The following is a 26,414-nucleotide window of genomic DNA, read 5'->3' as shown; positions in this document are numbered from 1 at the left end:
AATAGTGCATTTATATTACCTCACAATAATATAGTAGTACCACAGTAATAACACTTCCTGTACTACAGTGATACTGTAGCAATAGCACCCTCCTGTATTACAGCAATTATACCACCAATGCTACAGTGATACTACAGTAGTGATACCTCATAAAACAGTCATACTATGCTAATAATGTCCACCAGCACTAGCTGCTAAGTAAAATAAAAGCACAAATTATAGTAGATTTTTGGGTAAATAAGAGCCCACTTGTGATTATGAGCATAACTCTTCTGTCTGTGTTGCTCACAAAATAATTTTATCAGTTTATGAAGGATTATGTTCAAAATCTCTAACGATAACTGCAGTAAAAGTATTTTCACTGTTAGCAATCTTGATCCCATATTAGCCATTATTTAAAAGTTACTTGCTTCGTTTATGAATATTTTCTGAGTTACAAGCGGAATAAATTTTAGTTACTGAAATAAAAACTAGACTTAATTAAAAAAATGAAATGATATTGTTACTTATTAAATTCACCTTGGATATTTTGCCCAACGTACTCTTAACGTGTTCTTTGAAGCAGGTCATATAAAAAAATAAGGTTAAAATCATCACTTCATTACAAAGACTGGAAGAACATAAACAATAATGGGTATATAGCTCATAAACGGTGAAATACAATGCTTGTCCTTCCTTCTCGAGAGACAATCGAGTGGTTTTTATTAAGGCTTTCTGTGGCTGAAGTCAAATTAATTAATAATAAAAGTAAAAGTAACACAGAGTGGCTATTTGAGTCTGAAGCAGTCTGAACAGATGTAACCAGTAAAGTGGCCGATGGCTAAAAATGAAACTATGTTTTATTTTGTTTTTTAAACTTAAATGAGCAAATTTTATTCACTGACACTAAACCAAAGATTTTAAATGAAATAAAAATACAAATTATTATGAATCTGCATCTTACTGACCGATAAGCGTTGACCCAGAAAATCAGGCGAGTGAATTTAGCATTTTCTGATGTTTATGGTTGAGAGTTGGTGCTAAAATGTGGAACAAGCCTGTTTTAGTCTAATGTTTTTCATAAAGAACGGACTCTGAGGCTTCTCTGTAACTGGGATTTGGCTGAGCAGCGTGAGAGCGCATGACGGTATAAGCAAGACGTGGGAGATGTGTGAACACTTTGAGAGAAAAAAACATGTATGAAAAGTAAAGTCGGTGAAACTTGCTTTTACAGCTTTGTCTTGTTAAGAATCGACTTGAAGAAACTGTTTGCACTGTAGTTAGAAGCCCCTTCAAACTGCTGCCTGCCTCTGTAATTTGTTTGGTGTTGTTGATGTTCTAACAGCGTTTCTGTTTGAGTTGATTTATGAGGAAAATTACTTACTGGACATGCAGCTGAATACTTTTCTGCTGCCAGAAGCACAGATACAGAAAATCTTTACCAGCTTGTGCCACAGTGACTGCATTCATTTTACATTTTAACCCCTTATTGTAGATTTTGACTTAATAAGTCTTCAGTTTTTTATATTTTATATATAGTTAGCCATTGTAACACAGTAATCGCTGACGATGGATTACTGCTGAAATGCCGCTGAGTCTTTGCCCTTTAATAAACGTGGTTAAGTAGTTTTTCTTCCTTTTCAGCTTAGTAATTACACAACTTTTGGGTTCTCTTACATCTTAAATTTCTGAGAAAAAAACTCAGAAGTAAAGAAAAGACAGCACAGATTGCTTTACTTTTCAAGGTGAAGTGGAAAGATGTTCATTTGCTGGCCCTGGTGGGTTCAACAACTCAAGCGTAAACGCTGTTAGAACATCAACAACATCTCCTGCCAGACTTATTGAGGCAAGCAGCAGTTTGAAGAGACCTGTAACTACAGCACAGCAGTGATAAAACTCATTTTTATTTGCGGCACGTCTGAAGGCAGAAGGCCAGGCTGTATGATGCGGGCAAACTCTGATTATTTAGGTGTACTATTTTTTGACTCGGCACCACGACATGTTTGGTTTTATTAAATGCCTCATTCTAACCATAGCTGTTAGACTCAGGCTTGTGAAAGTTGTGAGGTACCTGAAAAAATACAATCAGAATGAATTCTTTTCCAAACTATAACTTGATGGCTAATTGTGTGGCGCTATGTGGACCACACTGAAGCATGTTATTAAACTATATATTTCTGCCCCTTTATATAATTTTTTGGGGGGACTGAATGAATGTGCACATCTGGATTAAGATTCTTGTGGTAACAGGAAGTAGCAGCAGGAGCAGAGCAGGCAGCTGATTGGCTTTTAGAGCCTCAGGCAGAGCTCTGACTGGTCAAGAGTCGTTTGATTTTACAACTGAAGCGAGGACAGGAATAGATGCATGAAAATTTTATGAGTAGAGAATAAACAGTGAATCTGAACCTGTTCAGGTCAGAACATCTGCTATTCAGCCCTGATTTCTGTGGATTTAAACCTTTTAGATGTCATGTGGTCTTAGATTTTTCACAGTGATGTCCTGACGGGGTTTTTACTGGAACTCATCCTGAGTTTGGTCATTTTATGTGCTGCTGAGATGAGAGTCATGAAAGTTTCCATATATATTCATAGTCTGGTGCGAGTATCAGTACAGATAAAACACAACAGATTTTCCCAACCATGCAAAATCTGAAGGCCCAGATTCAAATGTATGCAGTTGATCAGATTAGATTATTGACTGAAGATAAATTAACGTGTAACTGGAGAATGTGACAGCAGTAGATGGGATACAGTGCACTGAGGGATGAGATTCAGTGAATATAGACAGCAAGAAACGCGCCTGTTGCTAAAGGTGTGTTGCACTTGCTGACTCTCTTTCTGTCCTCCAGGGCAGCATCTGCGGGTTCACCATCGTCACCGGCGGCGCCGCTCGCCTCGTCTTCGGATATGACAGCTATGGCAACACTTGCGGCCAACGAAATGAACAGATTGAAGGCGTCAGGCTGAGTGGCCTCGACCACACTGACAGGAAGTAAGTACTGAGGTTTTTACTGTTCCTCGTACAGTTAAAGTGTTGAGTTTGTTACTGTTTGACAGGAATCTGTGCATTTTGAAGTTACTTCTGACTATTTGAGAAACAAAAATGTGATATTTGAGTAAATATATACTCCTCTTAACAAAGCAATGTTTAAAAACAGGTTATCAGAGGGGAGATTTTGTGTATGAATTTTTCTGTCGGAAAAACTCGCGACTACAGGAATTCTGTAGTTTGGCTTGTCTTGGTTTATAGGTTGTATTAAGGTGTTCATCTTTACAGTTTATAAAGCTCTTTCAGTGCATAGCAGTTTCGATTATTGTGTTGATATTTTATTACACAGTGCTGTGTTTTGTGTCTAATAATTAGGATTTTATTGCATAAATATTTTTGGATTTTTTTTAAGTTAGCAGGGTCTTTTTGCAGTTTTTGTTTCATTTATTTTGTGCTCCTGGTGGTGATATATGTAAATAATTTAATTTCACTGTAATTCTTTAGTATTTTTGTTTGTATTGTGGTTGTGTTGCACGTCTGTCCTGTACAGTCTGTCTTTGTTAATTTGCAGTATTACTGAAGTAGTACTTGGGTATTTTTAGAGCATTGTGGCAGCTCATCCTGGCACTTTAATACTCGATGCGTTTGAGGTCCTGTGGGAGAGTTCACCATTGATTATGCTGACACTAGCTGAGAGCTGTGACTCATCTCACACACACACGCAGAGCTCCACCTGCTGGAGGGCGAGCAGCTGTTGGAGTTTGGAGGCGATGTCAGACCTACTTTTACACACGGTACAGATCTTTGTTAGACATCTGTCAGCTCTTTACTGTTTCAGACTGTTTGATCTCTGAGACATTCTGACTGATGTGGGATCAGATGTAGTCCTTCAGCTGATATAAACCCACGGGAACACGAGGCTGAACAGAGAGCGAGGTGATTTCAGGTGAAGTGAGCGGGATCACAGGATCACAGATTCCTGCGCCTGTAGGAGAGGAACGGCGAGGGTTTGAGTCTCTGCAGACTCTTTGTGGCTCTTTGTTTCCATTCGTTGTTGAGTCACACGTTTCTCCCACATCTACATTCCTGCATTCTGCTCAGCTTTAATCCTCCTCTGCTCAGACTCAGCTTCTATTTTTACTCAAACACTTCTGTTCATGACTCAAGTCGGGATTATCAAACTGGGCAGACTGGGCAGCACTGCCAAAATTCAGCAGTCAGTTCAAGTCTACAGTACGTGAAACAGTCAGATAGTAGCAGCACTGATACACGATGGACTGAAGAGCAGGCAGCTGATGTAGTGCTTCTGCTGGGTTTTGTATAATAATGAGGTTGATTAATAATAAAATGGATCATGAGTATAAAATTATAACTTACACTCCGTTTATCCAGTTTTTAAAGTATATTTCCTTAATGTGATTGCATTCTATTGCAGTCTCGACACACCTCTTTTAATAGAAATTAGATGTAAAATATTCCTGTTCTTAAACATTTCTGCAGTTGATATTTATTTGAATGTGATCCTTTAAAACTGATACTTTAAAACGCACTGAATAAGTAGGTCCATTCAACCCTACTGAAGGCCTTCCCTGCACTTAAAGACACTTAAAGAACTTTATCAGAAGATTTTTTGCTTTATTTATAATATTTGGTACTCTTCTAAAATCTGGAAAATTGTGCTTTTCTTTTAAAAATGCATTGTGTTCTTTATCAGCAATTCCTGAAATTAAATTTTGATAAAGTTACTGGCTTCATGTCTTCATATTTATTAGAAGATGGAGATTTTTCTGGTTTTAGAAGCACCATTTGTTAAATGGTTTAAATGCCAATCCACTGCTGACCTATTTGGTCTCACTCTTTTTTAGATTTTAAGGTCTTTGGAGGCATTTACCTGCATTATATATATATATATATATATATATATATATATATATATATATATATATATATATATATATATATATATATAGAGAGAGAGAGAGAGAGAGAGAGAGAGAGAGAGAGAGAGAGAGAGAGTCATTTTTTCTATTATAAATGTCGATGTGCTGACTTCCTGTACTTTCTGTTGCTTACAGGTTTGTTTTCTTCCTGGATCCCTGTAACATCGACATTGTTCAAAGGAAAATCAAGTCGATGGCTCTTTGTGTGTCTCTGTGTCCCACAGAGGAGCTGAAGACCTACCAGGACCTGAAGAAGTTCGCTATGGTCAATGGTGAGGGCATAAATGTCACACGACTCCTTGCACACTTGAATAGGTGTCTGGATATCCAGATATATTTTTACACGTCTGAGCTGAGGGACAAAGAGGCTTTGTTCTAGGCTTTAGAGGCAGGAGAGGGTGTTGATGGGAAATGTATTTGAATCTGTGTCTTTATTTGTTCAGCAAGGTCAAACATTTAAAGCAGGTAAAGTTTTTGAGGTATAAACAGATTATATGTCAAAGATGAAAACAGGTGAAGCTGGCCGGGGTGATGTGTTGGAGGTGAAAACTGAAAGGTGACGATTGTGCTGAGATCAAGCGTGCAGAATATAAAAAAATAAAAGCAGGTAACTTAATAAATATGAAGATAATGGAAGCAATAAAAATAGAAGGAATTAAAGTGTAAAGAAGCTGATGTGTTTGAGGTGATAGCAGGTGATGTTTTTTTAATAAGATTTATTTTCATTTTTCAATAAAAAAACCCCAAAAGCTGTTACAGAACATTTATGGCACATAGTAAATATCTGCAACTCGTTACAGTACGGTAAGTTATTGTGACTATAGGAACACACTTAGGTGTATATTCTTGTATCCATGCCATTCAAGGATAATTTCAAACATCTGAAAACCAAACACATAAAGTAATAACAATATTGGTGATTACAAGAAACAATTATGTATGTGGGACAAAAAAGAACAAAACAAAAAGTAGAGAACACATTATAGAACACACCCCCCCCATACCCTTCTATGGCTAGCAGATGATATGTTGAGGTTAAATAATATAATAAAGTTTGAAAGAAGTATGCAAAGTGTTAAAGAGGAAAGCCGATGAAGTATTGAAGCTTAAAGCAGGTGAACCATTAAAGATAGAAGTAGGTAAACAGCTGGAGGTGAAAGCAAGTCTTGAAGTCTTGTCTTGAAGTTGTGACGACGCTTAGGCACTAGATGTCCCTGTTTTGGTTTTGGTTTTGTGGTCTTGTCTGATTTGGAGAGTAATTAGCTGTGAGAGCTGGGCCCAGTGAAACACTCCCTCCTGCCTGCACTTGCATTGCTCCTTGTCCTGGATTGGATTTGAAACCAACCTTCTAAACTGGACCAGTTCAGCTGCATCATGTTTTCTTGTGTTATTTTTTGCTTTGCACACATTCTGCTGCATGCATGTGCAAGCTTTACACTTCTGACAAAGGCATTCTCTCTATTGATTTTTTTTTTAATAATCATTTTCCAGCATGCAAAGTGTTAAAGATGTAACGGGTGATCTGCTGAAGGTGAAAACATACAATGTGCTGAATCTGAAAGCAGGTGTTAAATATGAAGGGTGGGTGATGCGTTGGAGGCGAAAAGCAGGTGGAGTGCTGGAAGTGGCGGGGGATTGGAGGGTGCACTGTGTGACTCGATGTTCTCACAAAGACCGAAGTACGAACATGTTGCTGGTTTTAAAGGAAGCAGTGATGTCAGCACTTGGCCGACCGCGCGCCATCGCGTCACCGTGATGATTGAATGTCTGCAGACCGGACACACCAACAGTATACTGAACTTACAGTACAGTAACAAAGGCAGCATTAATGCGTGTCGTGTCATTGGTGCCACTCTGCTCTGCTTCTCCTCCATCATGGCTGCTCTGTGACTCAGAGCCTTCACTGTTCACTTGAGACACAAACGTGTTGAAACATGACGGCAGACCCTCGGTCAGGTGACCTCACAGCTCCTCCGGCAGTCGTTTATAAAGGATCCACTGTCACAGATTCACACAGAGGAACTAGTTTATCTGTTACACCTGAGCAGCCTGTCACAGAGGCCCAGCTCCAGCACGCTCACACTCAGTTTGTTCATACAAGCGGAATTATTCATATCTGTGTTTCAGATTAAACGTTCAAAATAAAAATCAAATCAAGTTCACAGTCAGGAATGATACAAACTGGGCATAGTAGTCAAATGACTGGGCATATTGGGGACTAGTTTCTCTTGGAGCTGTTTGCACTGGGTGGTGTTTTTTCCCCTCTTCAGCCACGCGTTCCCATGGGTTTTTTTAAAGGATTTGCACACAAGACATTTTAATGACTGTAGTCATCTGAGCTTTGCATGTTTCTTTTGTTCGAGTTCTTCCCTCATAAGAATGGTGCCTTTGGGTGGTGATTATGTATGGCAGCAAGCATGATCACTGTGGAGAGCAGAGGTAGTGATATCTTTTTGATACAAATATGTGCAATTTTCTGCAATATGTCTATGTTGCACCAATAAATAAAGCCCAAGTAACTAACTGGTTTAAAAATAGTATCATACCTCTAGAGTATATCAGTATAGTATATCCATGTACACTTCAGAGTCCATCTGTAACCAGCAGTGGCCTAGTGTCACTGGAAGCTAAACTGGTCCATGCATCACACTGTCTGGACTGCACACTGTATGGATGTGGTTTGCTTCAGATCCTGAGCTGTTCAATGCCTTCTCCACCCATTTTCCCTCCATCATTACTCTACATGTTTATTTTAGTTTTGTCTGTCTGCTGTTTCAGAGCTATAGGTTTTGCGGCTTGTGCTGAACCCACTGGAGTTGCTCTCTGAAGTTGTGTCTTTATGGTAAACTTGAGCAACAATATGTTTACCTCCTGGAAAGTGTTCTTTTTTCTTGACCATGGAAAGGATCCTATGATCATCCTCCACCGTTGTCTTCTGCGGACGTGCAGACCTTTTAGTGCTGCTGGGCCCAACATTGTGTTCGAGTTTTCTTCTGAATGTACCAAACTATCGATCTATCCTTGCCTAGTGTCACAGGTCGTGGGAACAGTGAAGGATTTGTATTGTGTTTAGGGAAGTTCAACTGGCTGCATGCTGTGGGTTCACACAAGCAGCTGCCAATTGCAGATGGACCTGGACTCATCTATCAACCTTTTAGCTGTTTAATTTATGATGAATTAATGAAACTGTGTACCACAGGTTACATTTGGCCCCTGGAAGTTGTCTATGTAGTACAGACCTATAATTCCTAAACTTTTCCTCCAGATGTCAAGGCCAGAGGGCCAACACGAGGGAATGGACTTGAATGCAGACCGCACTTGGAGTCAGGGACTGTGAGCAAAATAGACTTTTATTACAGACGTGAACTGAGGCACAAAGTGTACAGAAATGCAAGGAGCGATAGCAAGTATACCATAAACTTAGGGCAAGTGACAAAGCAAACTAGGAAGCTACTACTCAAATAATTCTTTGACACATTATGAACAGGAGTAATACTATGATGTACTAGTTCCTTGAACTGTACTATAATCACGTGAAGTATACTATGAAGCAAAGAAACAACACTATAAAAGTCACACGATTACAAAAACACTGAAACGAGTGGTTAGTAAATCACTACGTGAGCTGTGACATGGTCCGTGAGGGACCTTGGGGCTGTTGCGGACGAGGGCTGGGGACCCAACACTGGGTAACATCCAGTGCAGGACCCATGGGGTGTGGGACAGAGGGAAAGGGTGTGGCGTAATTCTCAGAGTCACTGAAACAAGGGAAACAAGTGTTAGAAGGGATGCCAGATGCGGATCCAAGGCGTAGGTTGCAAATTGTAAACAGTCTTACTTTTCACAGGCGGAGGCGAAGCATAGAAGGGTTGGTGCGGATGGGGTGTAGAGGTACTCCGATGAGTAAATCCGTTAATATCAGAGTGCTGGACAGGAAGGCAGGCAGGTGAGTGTAAGTGGAGAAGCTGTGTGCTGACCAGTGACTGAACCAAGACGGGTTATGGCAGTGAGTTTCAGCAACATCCAGAGGTTTTCTGTGAGCAGAAGGTACAAGGTCAATACAAGAATAACTATGGCAAGATACTGTCACTGTGGCGGCCTTGACTAACGAGGCTTAGCAGACGATCTGGTGGAGAGTGAATATGAGCACTGATTCCAAGAAGCCAGCAGCCCAGATTACACTCAGGTGCAGCCTGTCAGCGGTGATGCGGCGGATACGCTCAGAGTTGGAAACGCCGGCACTGTGGAAAAACCCAGCGCTCACCCCGACCATCAGCTTGGATGTGAAAACCATGAAAGTCTGCATGTTAAGATCATACTGATTCTATAACTTGAGGACTAGAATACAAATATTGTGAATATCAAAAAAACCCAAATTTAGCAGAACAGCTTATAGTTGAACAGTTGTGCCTTTTTGTACTTTTAGTGACTTGATCCCATAAGTGCATCTACTAAAAATCTTGGATGAGTATCAATATTGGTGACCTTGACCTCAAGGTTAAGGTCAAAGGTCATGTTTACTAAAAATCCTGTGAATGCAATAGGTGTATTTACACAGGAAGAATATGATATAGGCTTCTCATACTAATAACTTAACTGACAATCTCTGACACTTTGCAATTTGACAATCTTGATCCAATTCATGCATTTTTGTTTTGCAGGTTTCTCAATGACGCAGAAAGCAATATGTAGTTAAAATGGTGTCAATGTTTCAGTGTTTTGACACAGTGACATTCAAAGCTTTTTCCCAGTTTACATTCAGTGAATTTTCATAATGATAATCACGCTTCTGGATGTTCAGGCCAGGGCACAATTTGATTGCAAAAATGTTAAAAGATGTTAATGTTGTTTCAACATTACACAATAATCATAGAACAACTTTTAACCTTGTTAAAATGTAAAAGTGGGATTGTGCCACCTAAAGATTCAACTGCCAGGAGGCTGAGGCGCTGGCACCTGCAAGTATTTTATAAAGTTTATTTTACTGAGTGCTTTGAGTGCTCAGTGAGAGTAGAAAAGCGCTATATAAGAACCAGTCCATTTACCATTTATCTGAATTGTCCTGTGAAGTACTTTGTTCTGAAAAACAGTTTATAAATAAAGATTATTATTATGTTTTATTGTTTTTAAAATGGTTAAGCCAGTAAAAACCTATTTCAGGAACTGTTTGATTTACTGAAACAGATGTGCTTCCATTAGGTCATGAATATTGTCTGCAAACATCAGTCTGATGCTGTTGGCATAAACAAAATTATATTATCAACATATAGGGATAGTTGATGGTCAGTGTGTCCTGTTGTTAACCCATAGATTTGTGGGTATGATTGTACAGTTACTGCAAAAGTGGAATTGCTAGTGTAAACAGCAGCGGTAGCAGAGGACCATCCCAGTGAGACTTTAAAGAACTAGGATCATTAAACCTTGTCAAAGACCTTCTCTGCATCTAAAGGGCCGTATTAGAAGTTATTTTATTATTATTTAAAATATGATGGTGGGTTTTTTTTCTTTCAGGTTCTGAGCTGTGCTCCTATGAGTTAGCAGCTCATAGATATCCTGTTCTCGAACAGAGGACCACTAAATGCCCCAAACTACCTGTTCCACCAAGGTATGTAGCAGCTTTTCACCCCAAAGTCGCTTGCTTTTTTGCTTTTTCTGTGACCTCTGACCTCTGTCTTCCATTCTCAGTAAACCGCTGCCCGTGTTTAATCGCTGCACTCCGGTGGACATCTCCTGCTACGCAAGGTTTGCTGAGGCTGTGGTGACGTTTGTCGGGGATAACAGTGTTCTGCACCGACTGATCGCTGGCGTCGCTGCCAGTAAAGAGATCATCATCGGACTTTGTGTCCTCGCACTGTGTGAGAACAAGCATCAACATCTAAGACGAAAATCTAATTCTCATATGGAAGTGCCAAAAACTGCAGTTCTTCTAATGGCCACTTGAGGCTCTAACATCACTTTTTTTCCCCTGTCTTTTTCAGTCCTCTCCATGATCCTCATGGTGATCATTCGTTACATCTCTGCTGTCCTCGTCTGGATCCTCACCTCACTGGTTGTCCTTGGATCCCTTGGTGAGATCACTTCCTGTCTGTTTGTTGCATTAAAAGATGTAAACAGATGAAATGTGTCTGAAATCAGGGCTCTGCTTTTTGTGTCTAAGCGGGGACTAGTGTGCTCTGGTGGCTCTACATTGACTACCGGCTATACGGGAACGACACTTCCTCTAAAGTACTGAAGGAAGCGAAGGAGGAGGTGGAGGTCACCAGAGATAGCGGACAGGCACTACTTGTCTATGCCGTTGCTGCCACTGTATTCACTGTATGTACTCGACATCAAACAGAGCATAGAAAGTGTGATCGATTGGTGTTTTAAACCCGAGACTGACTGTGTGTTTTGTCTCCAGATCATCCTCCTGCTGCTGATGCTCTTCATGAGGAAACGAGTAGCTCTGACCATCGCTCTGTTCCACGTAGCAGGAAAAGTCTTCATCCACCTCCCCCTCCTCACCCTGCAGCCCTTTGTCACCTTCTTTGCCCTCCTGCTCTTTTGGATCTACTGGATCCTGGTCCTTCTCTTCTTGGGAACCACCGGTCAGTTGCAGCAGTCAAAGAGAAAAGCTGACATCATAAACATGGAGCTGTCCCTCTGATGTGCTCATTTCAAATCCTATCTCTCCTGGTTACTCCCAGGGAACATCTTAACACCTTCAACTCTGCTACTGCTACCTTGGCCTCCTGTCTTCAGTTTAAACTACAATGCTGTTAGATATTCGTCTTTGTTTTGCTAATAAGTCAAACAGCTGGTATATATTTGGTTGAACCACCCCCCCCAATCACATACACATGTTCACATGTCCAAGATCTACAGTTTCTCTCTGTTCTTGTTGTACCTTTTGGTTGTACTGACTCATTCGTAAATCGTTTATCCTATAAATTATGCTTGAACCAATTTGGGCGAATCGCGGTACTGGAAACTGTCTCTGTGGATTTATGTTTCTGTTGAACGTTGAATGTAAAGTAGCAGATTTCATTTAGTTTTAGTCATCAAATTATTCTTTCTCTCTTTGCTCTGTGTGGTCGTGCAGGTAACCCCGTACAGAACGAGGAGACGGGGCTGACGGAGTTCAGACTGACCGGTCCTCTTCAGTACTTGACCTGGTATCATGCTGTGGGCCTGGTCTGGATCAGTGAGTTCATCCTGGCCTGTCAGCAGATGACTGTGGCCGGTGCTGTGGTCACGTACTATTTCACAAGGTGAGTCCATACTACACTTTACATACCTTTTTCATACTTGATATTTCACTGGGGAATTTGGTATATGATGGTATTTAAAGAGAAAAGACAGCTTCTTTTCGCCTGAGACACTGACTGTAATCGATGTAGTAAAGCAACATGGTGGAAAGTGGATAAAATCAGCTTGGATACTTTTAGGAAAATGAACAGCTGGTCTGTAGGTATTTGGACAATGACAGCAGGATCATTCTCCATACCTTTCTTTAGCAATCGTTCTGGTATAAATTTATCTGTGCAGGCTCATTAGATGTTTTGTCATAAAGTCTAATCTAAGATAAGATAAGATGACCTTTATTAGTCCCACACGTGGGAAATTTGTTTTGTTACAAAGTGGACAGTGCAAAGTTACATAGCAAAAATTAGAAAAACACTGGAATAAGATAAGAATAAGATACTGTACACAACTGTACACAATAGAATAGAATAAAATAAAATACTATATATAACAGAATAAAATAGAATACAAATGCTATATACAACTGAGTATAATACAACGATGCCAGAAAAGAGTATTGCACTTAGTATTATTGCTTTTGCACATGTGTGTGTGTTTGGTCAGTTGGAGTCTTTGTTGTGGAGTCTGACAGCAGTGGGGAGGAAAGACCTGCGAAATCTCTCCGTCCCACACCGTGGGTGCCGCAGCCACTGAAGGAGCTGCTCAGTGCTCTCAGAGTCTCCTGCATGTGATGGGAGATGTTGTCCAACAGGGATGACAGCTTAGCCACCATTCTCCTGTCACTCACCACCTCCACTTGTCAAGAGGGCATCCTAGAACAGAGCTGGCCCTCCTGTTCAGTCTCTTCCTGTCCCCAGCAGAGATGCTGCCACCCCTGCAGACCACACCATAAAAGATGGCTGAGGCCACCACAGAGTCATAGAAGCGCTTCAGTAGTGGGCTCTTCACTCCAAACGACCTAAGTCTCCGCAGCAGCTACAGCCTGCTCTGCCCTTTTCTGTAGAGGGCGTCTGAATTATGAGTCCAGTCCAGTTTATTGTTCAGATGAACACCAAGGTACCTGTAGCTGTCCAGAGTCTCAATGTCCATAACTTGAATGTTTAGTGGTTGCAGTGGAGGATGTTTGTGCCTGCAGACGTCTACCACCAGCTCCTTGGTTTTACTAGTGTTGATCTGGAGGTAGTTCTGCTGGCTAATCTGGTCCTCTTATTGGTTGTAAGCAGTGGGTTGCAGCTTGTTTACAACAAGCTGCAAAAAGATAATATTTTTGAAGGTTTCTCTTGATTGTAGACATTGGCCGTGATACTTCTAGAGAGTGCGCTTCAGTCATATCGTAATTGTTTGAAGTAAAGTACACTGTGGAGGTGTACAGAGTCAAAATTACAAGAAAATTATTATGCTTGTTTTCTCTCAAGGTATTAAAATCATACTGTCTGTATTTCTAGTCACTCTGGTATACAATGACAGCATAATACTGCATCTTTTTAGCCTGCCTTTTTAAACTCTGGGTTTCAGAGTGAATTCTCCACATGCGTACCCCCTCGTTTCGGGAAACATAAAGGTTCTTCTAAATGTCTCCTGGCAGGAAAGACTCTTAACCAGGACTTTGTGTTTCAGGGACAAGAACCGACTCCCAGTGACTCCAATCCTGTCCTCAGTCCTGAGGCTGGTCCGGTACCACCTGGGCACAGTTGCTAAAGGATCCTTCATCATCACACTGGTCAAGATCCCACGACTCATCCTCATGTACATCCATAATCAGCTCAAAGGAAAGGTACAAAAACTTTATTTACTAGACTGTTAAGATAAGATAAACCTTTATTAGTCCCACATCTGGGAAATTTTTTGTGTCACAGCAGAAAGTGGACAGTGCAAAGTTACAGCAGCAAATATTAAGAAAAACAATGGAATAGAATAAGATAAAAGAATAACATACTATATAAAAATAGAATAAAATGCTATAACTAGCACAAAGCAGTAGTGCATGATGGCAGAATATAATTGCTAAGACTTAAGTTAGAAAGTTACAAGAAGAGAGGAAAGAGGAAATAAGAAAAAAGCTCAGAAATGAGCAGAGCTGCCGTAACAGGCTGCCACACGCCAGAAGCCTTTAAAAAAAATCCAACCCTGAAAAAATTAGTTTTCACTTTTACTAAACATGAAGTAATAAAGCAATAAGATGCAAACAAAATACCTAAAATCAAAGTTTTATTTATTCAAATAAATAATTTTTAAAGAGGACAGTGCTTAGTGTAAACTGAATATATACCAACCAAGTAAATGTTATTTCACCAGATCCCATTAAATTTAAGATTTTACATTGATTTTATGTAACAATTAATTAAAGAAAGCATTTAGGCAGATTTTCTCTTTTTCTGTATGCCCTCTTGAAACTCCTGATGAATCCTGAGATGTGCATAGGTTTATGGATTTTTTTTCTCAGTAGGGAACCTTACCATGACACTGTCACTTAGAAGAACAATGTGAACCTGTCAGTGGCGAACACACTGTTGCTAAGATTACACGGAAGTGATTCATTGAACAGTTTCACCAATTATGATCAATCTGGAAAAAAAAACATCAGAAGAATGACTTGATGTCCTTTAAAGGTTTGGTAACAATACAGACCGAAGGGCATCCGTCTGTATGCTGATGATGTTTTGGTGTTCAAACAGAAGTCTCCTCGTCACTACAACAACATTTCTGTTGCATTAACAACTCGTTCATCCTTTTTAAAAATGATTACATGTACAGTGTGTTGTATGTGACATGTAAACATAAATACATTTTATATATAACCTGATATTATCTGTTGTTTATCAGGAGAATGCGTGCGCTCGCTGTATGCTGAAAACTTGTATCTGTTGTCTGTGGTGTTTGGAGAAGTGCCTCAACTATCTCAATCAGGTAACACTCCACCCTCTTCTCTTCTCTTCTCTTCTCTTCATTGATATGATCATCTCACCATGTCTGGTTTTATTTCCCAGAATGCATATGCAGCCACAGCCATCAACAGCACCAGTTTCTGCACGTCTGCACGTGATGCCTTCGTGATCCTGGTAGAAAACGCGCTGCGAGTCGCCACAATAAACGCCATTGGAGACTTTGTGCTCTTCCTGGGGAAGGTGAGGCGGGAGCTTGATTTTTCATTTTTCCTGCCAGTTTGTGCTGCTTTGGAGGAAGGATCTTCACTTTGAGTGTGATCACCTAACTGAATGTTGCTGTAAGAGAGCTTCGAGTGCTCAGCTACAGCAGAAAAGCACTATATAAGAACCAGTCCATTTTCCATTTACAGTTCTGTGGGATTAAGTTCAGAATTTCCAAAACATTGACTTTAAACACTTTTACTGGTCCCGTGAAATGAGATTTGATGCCATGCCTAAATGTTTTTTCTATACTATACGTATACGCCAGTATAGGTGGGGAAAGGAGCTATTAGCTAGCCAGATCCAGAAACAGTGCTATTATGTTCATCTTCCTTCCTTTTCTTTGCATTTGTTTTTTAGCTGTAAAATCTAGTGGCAGGGAGGGCTTTCATCTTGGCTTTTGTCCACCATTCTCCTGTCACTCACAGACAGATAAATTTCTAGCTTACAAACACCCCAGCAGAGCTGGAGCTGATGTTGACTTGTAGGTTACCTGTCTAAGGTGTTCTCGGGAGCTCTGTTGCTTTCTGTCTTTAGTAGAAAAAAAGTAGCTAGTGAACTTTGAAGCATCACGGCATATGGACAGTGGATTTCAGTTTTTCTTTTCCCACCTGTCATCAGTTTATTTGAATATATCTCCTCAGATCCTGATTGTGACGACGACGGCGTTCGCTGGAGTCCTCCTCCTGAACTACCAGCGGGATTACGCAGAGTGGCTGCTGCCGCTCATCATCGTGTGTCTTTTCTCCTTCCTGGTGGCCCACTGCTTCCTGTCCATCTTTGAGATTGTGGTGGACGTCCTCTTCCTCTGCTTCGCCATTGATACAAAGTACAACGACGGCACTCCAGGGAAGGAGTTCTTCATGGACAAAGCTCTGATGGTGAGATCTTTCGTCTGTCTCCCTCAGAGCTCGGTGAATTTACTAAAAGGACTGATATGGTAACATTCAACTCTGAAAATATGTTAGTGTAATGATGACCTGCAGCAATGTTCCCTCTAAGCTGCGCGCATGCGCAATTGCGCACTGCTGGCACGGTCTCTGCGCACAGAAAATCTGCGTTGCGTTAAAACTTTAACAATTCTGTTTTGCAGTGTTAGTCAGTAAGTGACTGGCTGCTGGGATTAGAACGATGCCACCTTATCCCATAATCCAGCCAATAATGCGATTCACATTCGTATATACGCAGCTAATCAACGTCATTGACAGGCTATGACAGCGTCATTATGTGCCGACACCGGTGTTTTAGCTAGCAAAGTGGCGTGGCTGATGTGGAGTGAAGCCACGTTAATGACAACGTGGAGATGTGAGCAGGACAGACGGAACAATTGACGGGAAAAGTGTGGACTTTATACCAGTTTTTAAATTGTGTTGATAGACCACGTAAAACCAGAGTTATGATAAAAATATATGCAATGTTTGGTTTTCTTCCTTAATACTATCGTTGTTTATATTTACTGCGGGAAGAAACGGTAAAAACGGCATTTTATAAGGAAAACGCTCGAAAGCCTGTGAGCAAAAACAAAAACAAAAACAAACACATGGAGGAAGTGGAAAGGAAGGCTCTTGGCTCTTTCAAAGGAAGAGTACCCAGCCACTGGTACAGATATGTGGACGACACCTGGGTCAAAATCAAAACACAAGAAGTGGAATCCTTCACTGCGCACATTAACGCCGTGGATAAAAACATCAAGTTCACCAGGGAAGACACAAAGGACAACTGTTTGCCTTTCCTGGACTGCGCTGTGCACATTGAAGAGAATGGCAACCTCAACATTAAAGTTTACCGGAAGCCCACACACACGGACCAGTACCTCCTCTTTGACTCCCACCACCCTCTGGAACACAAACTTGGGGTAATCAGGACCCTACACCACCGGGCAGAACATGTTCCCTCTAAGCCTGAAGGAAAAAAGAAGGAACACACACATGTAAAGGAAGCACTTAAAACATACGGTTATCCTAATTGGGCATTTATCAAGTCAGCAAAGATGCACAGAAAAGAAGATCAGACATCAGCGAGGGAGGATAAAAAGGACAGATGCAACAACATTGTCATCCCCTATGTAGCCGGTGTATCAGAGAAACTCAGGAGAGTTTTCTCCAAGCATGACATCCCGGTGCATTTCAGACCCAGCAACACACTCAGACAAAAACTGGTTCACCCGAAAGACAAAACTCCAAAACACAAACTTAACAACGTGGTGTATGCTGTACAGTGCAGCGAGGAATGCCCAGACCTCTATGTCGGAGAGACCAAACAGCCACTTCACAAGCGCATGGCACAACATAGAAGAGCCACCTCCACAGGACAAGACTCAGCAGTTCATCTGCATCTTAAGGATAAAGGACACTCTTTCGAGGATGCCAACGTTCACATTTTGGACAGAGAGGACAGATGGTTTGAAAGAGGAGTGAAAGAAGCCATCTATGTCCACTGTGAGCGACCATCTTTGAACAGAGGCGGGGGTTTACGACACCAACTGTCTGCCATCTGTAATCCAGTTTTGAGATCCCTCCCCAGACGCCTTAACGCCCACTCACATCCTGGGCCATCTGACCTCAGGAAAACACATGATAGGGTGGGGCCAGGTTTCACAATGAGCTCACCCTAAACCCTGGCTGATTGTGACCCACACCCGCTTTCACACCTTGGCTCATGTGATTAGGTAGAGGATCATCAGGGGGTCCTTTGTCCCTCTTTGGGGGGAAACTCCCACTGGGTTTAAATCTGGGACTCTCCACCATTTGACCTTAGAACTGAAGAAGCTTCTCGGATGAGAGGTGAAACGTCTTGAAGCAACTCAAAGAAGTCCAGACGCTTTTCTTTCCAAGCTCCTTAGACTACTTTCAATAGTGTTAACATGCTACACAGGTCATGAACAAGATTTTTTAAAATTTTCATTGTAAGTGGGCTAAAGCAGTTAATTAAAAGTAGTCTAACATAAATGTAAATGCTGTAATTTGATTATTTTAATAAACCATGTAACTTGGATGGATTTGATGCTGGCGTGACCACAGTGCACACGTCTAATGTTGCTCACAGTGGTCCAAGGGACCGCTCAGGGAGTTTGTGTGTTCGCTCAGACACACGAAAAATTAGAGGGAACATTGACCTGCAGGTGTCAGTTCAAGAAGGGGAAGTTGTTTGTCGTAGAATCTCCAGTTTGCAATTCATCATGGGATGTGTAGTTCCTTTATTGTTAAACATGATTATGTTCAAAATAAAGTTCTGATCATGATTCCTAATAAAAGGACTTTCTTGAATATCAATGGGGCGCAGTGTTTTAACGTGTTTGGTCTTTGTCCACCTTTCTGTGTTCCTGCAGGAGTTTGTGGAGAGCAGCCGGCGGTTGGAGCGTGCTGTGGAACGTGGGCGGAGTCGGGTGAAGGAAGTGGCATCAGAAGGGGCGGAGATCAAGCCCATGGTGAGTGACAATGACACCAGAGGGGGCGTGGTCAGGCAGAAGAACTCGTTGGAGGAGGCATCGGTGGGTCCAGACTGGGGTTGTGACGGGGAGTGGGAGGAGCATCAGGAATTCCAGGTGTACTACCTGTTGGTGGGGGTGCTGGTGGACTGGATGCTGATGGAGCAGAGCGACTTTGTCCTCTGTCTCAGCGAGGACGTCGTCCTCTTCCTGTGTGTCTACCTGCCCACCTCCACTCTCTTCCTGTTCGTCAGCCTGCTGAACACGCCAAACCCCGCCCCCTCTGCCCATTCACATGTTAAATCAGCCGCCGTAAACACTGTGTGCTAACCTATACATGCTAACTGATGCATGTGGTGACTCAAGCATGCTGACTGGATGGCCCACTGACGCATGCAAGCCAAACCCATTTACATCGCCGCCATCATCACCATCATCATCATGCTGGCTGCTTCCTCAGAGACTAAACTCCTACTGACTTTTTGTTTGTAATCTATTTATTTTTTACATTTGTAATTTTTATATTTGAAATATTTTTTTTTTTATAAATGTGTTGCTGTTTTGTTGCTGTTTGAGTGAACTTCTGTTCAGCCTTATTTTCTCACTGTGGTGCTTTAAACAAGAAGAAGGACTCAGCAGATGGTAAGCTGCAGCTTCAGGTTCATGGTTCAGTCTCAGGCTCTCTTTATGCTTCTGTGATTCTGGTCCTGTCATCACATTTTTAGATATACTACCTTATGATTGGAGAAAAATTATGTAAACTGAGATGCAAACTCTGCTCTTCCCCGCTGATCAGAATGATCGAATAACCAATAAAATTGGAACAGACGTAAGACAGGTTAGTTAATTTTTAAAATATGAATCAAAAATGTTTACAGAGTTCAGTTTATGGACCATCGATTTAAAAACAATCTATTTTTCAGGAGCTGATTGAGGTTAACTAAAGGTGGTTTTTTGAAAGATGCTTTCTTCTGGGTCCTAGCTTCCTATTTGATTTCAAAGAATGATATTTCATCACTTGAACTCATGTCCCTCATAGTTCGAGCAGCTTAGGAAGAGCTAGGTCTGACTCAGAAATGAATTCTAAAGGGTTCATTATTTTCCCCACCAGATGCTTGCTCCTGGTAGAGTGAGACGAATTAAAAACCAGAAACCAGGTGGTTGTCACATCCTGTATGTTTGTCCTTCAGCGACCCCCAACAATCAACCAAAGAAAAACTGCAGAGAAACAAAAAACAACCAAATCTAGAAGCGCAGCAACAACAGAGAGATGCAAAGGACCACTCCAGCTTTTGTAGGTTTGTGCAGATTGTGTTTCAGTTTGTGAAAAATCCCCAGTATTCTGTCACAGTAGTAACAGCACTGGAAAAATAGCTGTGGTGGATACACTTTACCCTGAATCGCTTCTAAAAGTTTTGCAGAGCAGTTTAAGGATAGCTTTTCCACTCTGGAGCCAAACAGCTAAAATGGTTATTTCAACTGTTATAACACCAGTTCATTGTAATACCATAACGTCAAAAGCCTACAACTTTAAGAAAGAGGTCCAACAATCAGACAAAACTTTTATGAACAGCACTTGGAGATGATGGAGAGGAAGAACTCCCTTTTAACAGGAAGAGACCGCCAACAGAACCAGGCTCAGGGAAGGATGGACTGTCTCGATCAGTTGGAGGTTATTTGGCAGCTTCTAGGCTAATCTTTTACAAATATAACACTAAGGTCCTTCAGTTAGTCTTACAGTGAAGCCAATTTTGCCTAAAAACTATCATTGTTTTGCTAATGGTTGCTCAGTTTAGGATTTATGCCAGGAGGTCGTCCTTTGGTGGCAATAGCTACATAGATCTTACAAGTGTTTGTAGACAAAGTGGTGGTTAAAGGTGATGCTATCTGGAAACTACTGCTTGTATGAAGCCAGATATCAGAATGTAAGATATAGTAAATGGTGCTGTAGTACTCGAGGAAAGGGGTTTTACCACAACATTTACCCCTTTTAGCTCTAAGTCCATAGAGCCCCATTTATTCTAAGCATCCCCATGAGCGTCCCCATGAAACAGGATGCCCAGAGATTGGAACTCTCATGGAAATAAGGGACCAACTGAAGAATTGTTACATGATGATAATAATGATGATGATAATAATGATAATAATATTAAAAACTTTTAAGTGAGTAACTTAGTGAGAAAAACTAGGAAATAAGCAAACCCTGCTCCAGCTATGTGGACCTGACTCACCTTCATCTCCCATTATGCTCTGCTCTCTCATCCATACCCTGTGTGACTGCCTGTAATGTGTAATGACTTGTGTTAACCATATGACCGTTTTGCTGTTTCAGGCTCCGGGGACGAGTTCAGCTTGACCAAAATCAGCCAATGGGACTTGTTAAAAAGAGACATTCCAAATGTTTATTTTTACCAACGTGTAACATGTTTACTATGGTTTCACTCCAGGGAAAACAATATTTTAATAAGAAACTGTAAAAAAGTAACAATGTAATGAAGCACTTTATATTGAAGCGCTGCAGATTTTAAACCGGCTGATGCATTTTTTCGTAGTGATGTCCTTTTTTATAAAACTCACCCCAACTCATCGCTCACTCTTCAGTTCCTAACAGTTTTCAGCCACTTTTCCGTTTTTTGTCTTAACGTTTGTTTTGGAGACGACCCGCGCATCGCGGAAAACAGCTCGTCAACCAAGTCATCAAAGGGACGGGGCCTGTGGACAGGCGGAACAGCAGCCATAAAACTCCATTTATTTGGTGGATGAGATCTGTCCAGGTCATACCGAGGCTGTCAGACTCTATGTGGGATGGATCACCACGAGTGTGCGTTTTTTGTTTTTTCTACCGTAGTTACTGCTACAACCTGCAAGGTGTGGGTCATGAGACCAGTCATGTGACTCCTTAATGCAGCACCTTCAGTTTGCTGAAGCCTGAAGTTCTCCTGCAGCTAGGAAGGACAACAGAGCTTGTGGAGAAGACAGGGTTAGTGGCTCTTTTTTAAATCCACCAGACTTGTTTGACAAAAACAGGGATTTTTTTAACACTGAAAATGAGTGTTATTGACCTATTTGTGTGACTTTTGCTTTTTAATGCATTAGTTTAGGTCCGAATTAATGCATTATAACACCAAAGTAGCACAATATTACAAACTATTCAATTGTGGCAACAGTAGATGAGTAACTCCTGTGTTCTTTGAGGTAAAATTACTGTTTTTATGAATGGGGTCTGGTGGAGTGTAACAGCTTCAGTTACTTGTTTAAGAAAAGCTGTTTAATATGGGTAAAGTGGAGAAAATCTTGTGTACATAGCAGCTCATGGTTCTTGTTTGTGCATCTGCTTGTGGGCGTGGCCTTCTGCCACCCACTGCAGATAACATATTGACTGTGAACAATGGAAAATAATTTTAAAAGGTTTCCTGACTGATAAATCAATACATTTGAAATCACGCTCTTTTTAAAAAAATATCAATCAGTCATTTCAAACACCAAGATATGTATTGTGCATTGCCTAAACATATCAGGACAGAATCTTTGATGCATATCAGACCTATAAATAGCCTATAGAAAACTGTCTCCATCAGTCACATGACTCTCACCTCGTAGGCTGTAACGATCAGCCGAGTCCCCTTGTGGTCGGGGCTCAAAATGGTTTACTGGAGTCAGAGACGGATGCTCCAACAAACAATCACCCGGATCCCACTTCCTGTCCAGAGCCGAAACCGCCGTCTCTGAAACGGCCACAAATCAAATTGTTGTTTCCATTGAGAAGACGGTGGGAGATGTGACGGCTGAGTTCAGTCAGCAATAAAAAAAACTGCATCATGTGACCACATCAACAACGACAACAAGTCTTCCTGCTTCCTTTTGTTCAACATGTTCCAGGTTCAATGATTAATTTCGCCTCAGGCAGGAAGTCCGACCAATGGCTCGACTGTCAGAGGTTTAATCTCCTTTTATTGTTCAACAAGGCAACTCATTGGGCAACCTGAGAAAGAAAGGTTGCCCAAAATGTGAGTTTGAGTTATCAGAATGTCTTGAGTCAAGTGCTGAAGAAAGTGAAACTTTTGATTTGAGAGCAACGGTGCTGCCGAGGAAACTGCTCTCCTGGTTGGCCAACATGTTGCCTTGTTGCACTGCAGGTTAAGCTGTGTGTGAGGCTGAATCCAAGCGTCCTTCCTTCAGACTGAAATACAGACTTAACCCAGATAGCAAACATGTCTGGCCTTATCTGGGCACTTTGGGGACCTACAGCTCAGTTATGTTGTGTAGACTGAACACTCCTATATCATCCCAAATCCTAAATCATTATGGTGATCTGCACATGAGTACCTCCCATTGGAAACCAGGTTCAAAATGGAGGGAAATTAATAAAGGTTTAGAACCTAATTAGTGCTGCAAATAAAATCCTAAAATTTCCCTCACCAAAACTGAAGCTCAGAACATTTGGACAGTCAGTTAGTACAGAAACCTCACAGCAGCCATATTATTGGTCAGATAATTGCATAAAAATGCTCCAACAAACACGGTGCAGAGGTCCAGTTCTAACTCCAGTTACTTGAGGTGAAGCCTAGCAGACAGCTAGCAGCTACAGTCACCTGTATCACTATCCAGCTGTCAGTCAAATAGACCACACCCCTAATTATGCAAACTTCAAGCCTTAATATAATTTAAAGAGGTGAGTTATAAAAACATTCTTGACCTGTAGACGTGTTATGAAGGTGTAAATTATCTATAGAGACAAAAAACGTTTTTATATAAACTGTAAACATGTTTATTTCTGCTGTAAAGTTTTAACATGGGGGTTTATGGGGACTGACTCACTGCTGGAGCCTCCGGTGGATGTTAGAGGAACTGCAGCTTGTGGGCACTTTACCATTTGCATCAGTGGAAACAGAGCAACTTTCATTCACATTATTATTTAAAAAATGTTGCCTTTACAAGCTGTTTACAGTAAACTGAAGCTGAAGGTGTTTCCATGGAGACATCCTAAGGATGAAGTCTGGAGTTTGGACGTTCTCTGGGTTCAGTCAGTTTAAAGTTTGTTGTGTTCAAACATCGACCTGCTGACATGTTTCTGGTCTGAGTCTGCTGCTGTGACGATGAACATCTGTGTGCAGTTTAACACTTTTTTGTTCCTGAGATGTTAATGGGCGCAGCTGATTGGCTCCGACCGGCGGTGTTTAGGCTGCGACTGTTCCCATCATGCACCTCGTCTCTGCCAAACACCTCCTTCACTTTGACAGATAAACCGCTCAGAGAGGCCAAACTGAGGAGCGTCTCCTCCAAACAAAAACAAAACAACCCGACAGATTCACAAGCTGTTGTGGAAAATCTCTCCGTGTGCAGAAAACTGGACCTCAGTCTGACATTCAGCTTTCAATTATTAAGCGCATGTGTGTGAAAAAGCAGCGAGGCCGTGGTCGCCGCACTCGATGCTCTGAGCATGTTAACTAATTGCACTAAAGATGGAGTTCATTCATCACTGACGTCCGTTTGAATTAGCTGTAAAGTATTTTAGATGAACAGTGTTCGTAGCTCAGATATTACCACACACACTTACACTCTCTCACACACACACACACATTTATTCATGTTTAAACGTCCCAAAAAGAAAAAACTAAGAGCAATCAAAGGAAATATTTAACTCCTGCTATTCAGATACACTTAGATTAGTTTGGACCATGTGACTGCTGTCGCTGGGCAGATTAACCTGACTGCAGATTAACCTGGAACTGAGAAGTTTCATTCCAACATCAGAAAAGTCTGATCATTTCAAGTATTCAGTTAGAATTTGTACAGATACTTATATACAGGACTCAAATCAATCAGTGTGATTGGAATAATGACAAAAACGAGATGGAAAACAAACGTGGTGATATAAAAACAGTAAAATCCTCATCAGGCTTTAAACACAAACAGACTTCACTTTGGGGTATTTTTGTCCAGACATCTCTACAGAATTGTTTTAATTGAGAAACTTTAGAGGGTTTTCTGGCGTGACCGGCCTGTTTAAGGACTTTATGTGAAAATCATGAACTAACAAAGCAAATTTGTTATTTATTTAACTCTATTTCTTCTTGGAATGAAACATTTCAGCTCCTCTTCCTTGTCTGCTGATTAATTATACGTTTAATTTACCATTATCCACTATCCATTATCCATCCAGTCTGCACGCAGAGGTCAAGCTGCTGCTGAAGGTATAGGGTCAGCAGGTGAGCTGTGGGTTAGTGACACTCCAATCAGAATCTTTGTATCGACTGACTTATGCAGCGTTGTCATAATCAGACTGTGATTTCTTTTTTTAAGTGGATCTTATTGTATTTTTTTATTTAAACACAGGGTGCATCTAACTTTAAGGTCAAATCTGTCAAATTTGCATAAAGAAAACAGCTTTTAAAAAAAGAAGCATCAGTTTGAAATCATACAGGTAAAAACACAAAACACAAATTTAAGGCTGATTTAAGTCAAATTCTGTCTCGTCTCAGAAGGTAAAGAATGTTTCCAAAACCTGAACTGAGCCCCATATCTGTCACAAACGTGACCTGGTGTTTGTGATGTTTGAGCTGCTTGTAGCTCAGTGACATTTAGGTTACAGCCTATGTGAAAACATTTCACCTCTTCTTTAAAATGAAGTATAAAAACTTCATCGTTACTGGAGGGTTATCAGGTTGCATCTCGTCTTTCTACTTTAAGAAGATTAGAATGGGTTAGCTTTGAGTCTCGACAAATTTGACCAAACTCACAAAAACTATCCAAATACAAAGTAAATTTCATGTATGTTTTTTTTTTTACTTCACAACATTGTTTCAGTTCATCACCATTATTTTTTCCCAAAGTTTTGCTTTATGTATTTCAGTTAACTAAAGTGTTTTTTCAGGCTTTAGTAATTATAATAAGTGGTCTAAACAGGAGGTGGGTGGGGCTACTGTGCCCTAACTCATACAGCTTCAAAAGAGGAAAACAACTCTTTGAATCTAAGCCTTTAGAGTGGCAACCTGAGCTTTTGGCTCACAGGGATTACTTGAGAAATTCTTTATTTGAAACCTGTTCAGTATGACAGGAAATAACTAAAAGCAGAAGAGCAGATGTATTCAGGACGACTTCCTCTTGTTTGAGCTGGTTCTTTGAGTTTGTGTGACCAAGGTTTTAGGTGGTCAGTAGTATTTCACAGAACCTGAAGAGGACGGTTAACCCTGACCTGCCCCCGTTTCTGCATGCCGCTCTTCAGGTGTGATATCATATCTTTGGTATTTGGAGATCTCGGCAGTCACAGCTAAAAATGGTCTTATTTATTCTCCTGTGAAGTTTATAGGTCCATTTGTCAGAGCCTTGAAGTTGTTTCTTGCTTTTTACCCCTCAGCCATAAAAGGTTGACCTTTTAGTGACCTGAACTTCAATGTGAAGGTCAGAGGTCAAGTTTTCTGAAAATGTTGTCATAGGTGCATCTGCTAGGAGGCTGGGGGTAGCACTTAAAACTTAACAACATTTTAATAACATGTTTGCATATTCTCTCCCGATTATTAACATCTCAACCCAGACTACTCTGATATTTTCTTAAGAACATCAGTGGTCAGTTTGATATAATGTCCCAAAATGTCCATTTGTATTTTTTATCGATTTTTATTACCCATAACGGTAAAAAAGAATCCCAAATCTAGCTCTTTAAAGTTTAAAGACTTGCAACTTGAGCC

The 26,414-nt window shown here is 40.9% G+C and overlaps 1 protein-coding gene across 6 annotated transcripts in view; it reads left to right on the top strand.

Moving 5' to 3' along the window:
- Nucleotides 1-26,037, top strand: part of slc44a1b (solute carrier family 44 member 1b) — a 31,371-nt gene extending 5,334 nt beyond the window's left edge. For 2 of the 6 annotated variants that reach the window (XM_040043129.1, XM_040043130.1), the window contains exons 3-15: nt 2,829-2,971; nt 5,044-5,180; nt 10,420-10,513; nt 10,594-10,763; nt 10,887-10,976; nt 11,066-11,223; nt 11,309-11,495; nt 11,990-12,158; nt 13,771-13,927; nt 14,977-15,060; nt 15,141-15,278; nt 15,944-16,180; nt 18,628-19,956. In XM_040043129.1, coding sequence (XP_039899063.1) covers nt 2,829-2,971; nt 5,044-5,180; nt 10,420-10,513; nt 10,594-10,763; nt 10,887-10,976; nt 11,066-11,223; nt 11,309-11,495; nt 11,990-12,158; nt 13,771-13,927; nt 14,977-15,060; nt 15,141-15,278; nt 15,944-16,180; nt 18,628-19,056 — 2,193 coding nt within the window. In that variant the 3' untranslated portion in view covers nt 19,057-19,956. Of the gene's footprint in view, nt 1-2,828; nt 2,972-5,043; nt 5,181-10,419; nt 10,514-10,593; nt 10,764-10,886; nt 10,977-11,065; nt 11,224-11,308; nt 11,496-11,989; nt 12,159-13,770; nt 13,928-14,976; nt 15,061-15,140; nt 15,279-15,943; nt 16,181-18,627 lie in introns of all 6 variants that reach the window. The other 4 variants (XM_040043133.1, XM_040043132.1, XM_040043134.1 and 1 more) reach the window with 4 other exon arrangements.
- Nucleotides 26,038-26,414: the final 377 nt, after the last annotated feature.

The sequence above is a fragment of the Simochromis diagramma genome, unplaced genomic scaffold (genome assembly GCF_900408965.1).
Source record: "Simochromis diagramma unplaced genomic scaffold, fSimDia1.1 OVJJ01000433.1, whole genome shotgun sequence".
NCBI lineage: Eukaryota > Metazoa > Chordata > Actinopteri > Cichliformes > Cichlidae > Simochromis > Simochromis diagramma.
Note: the sequence above shows the minus strand (reverse complement) of the source record. Positions and strands in the feature narration are given on the sequence as shown.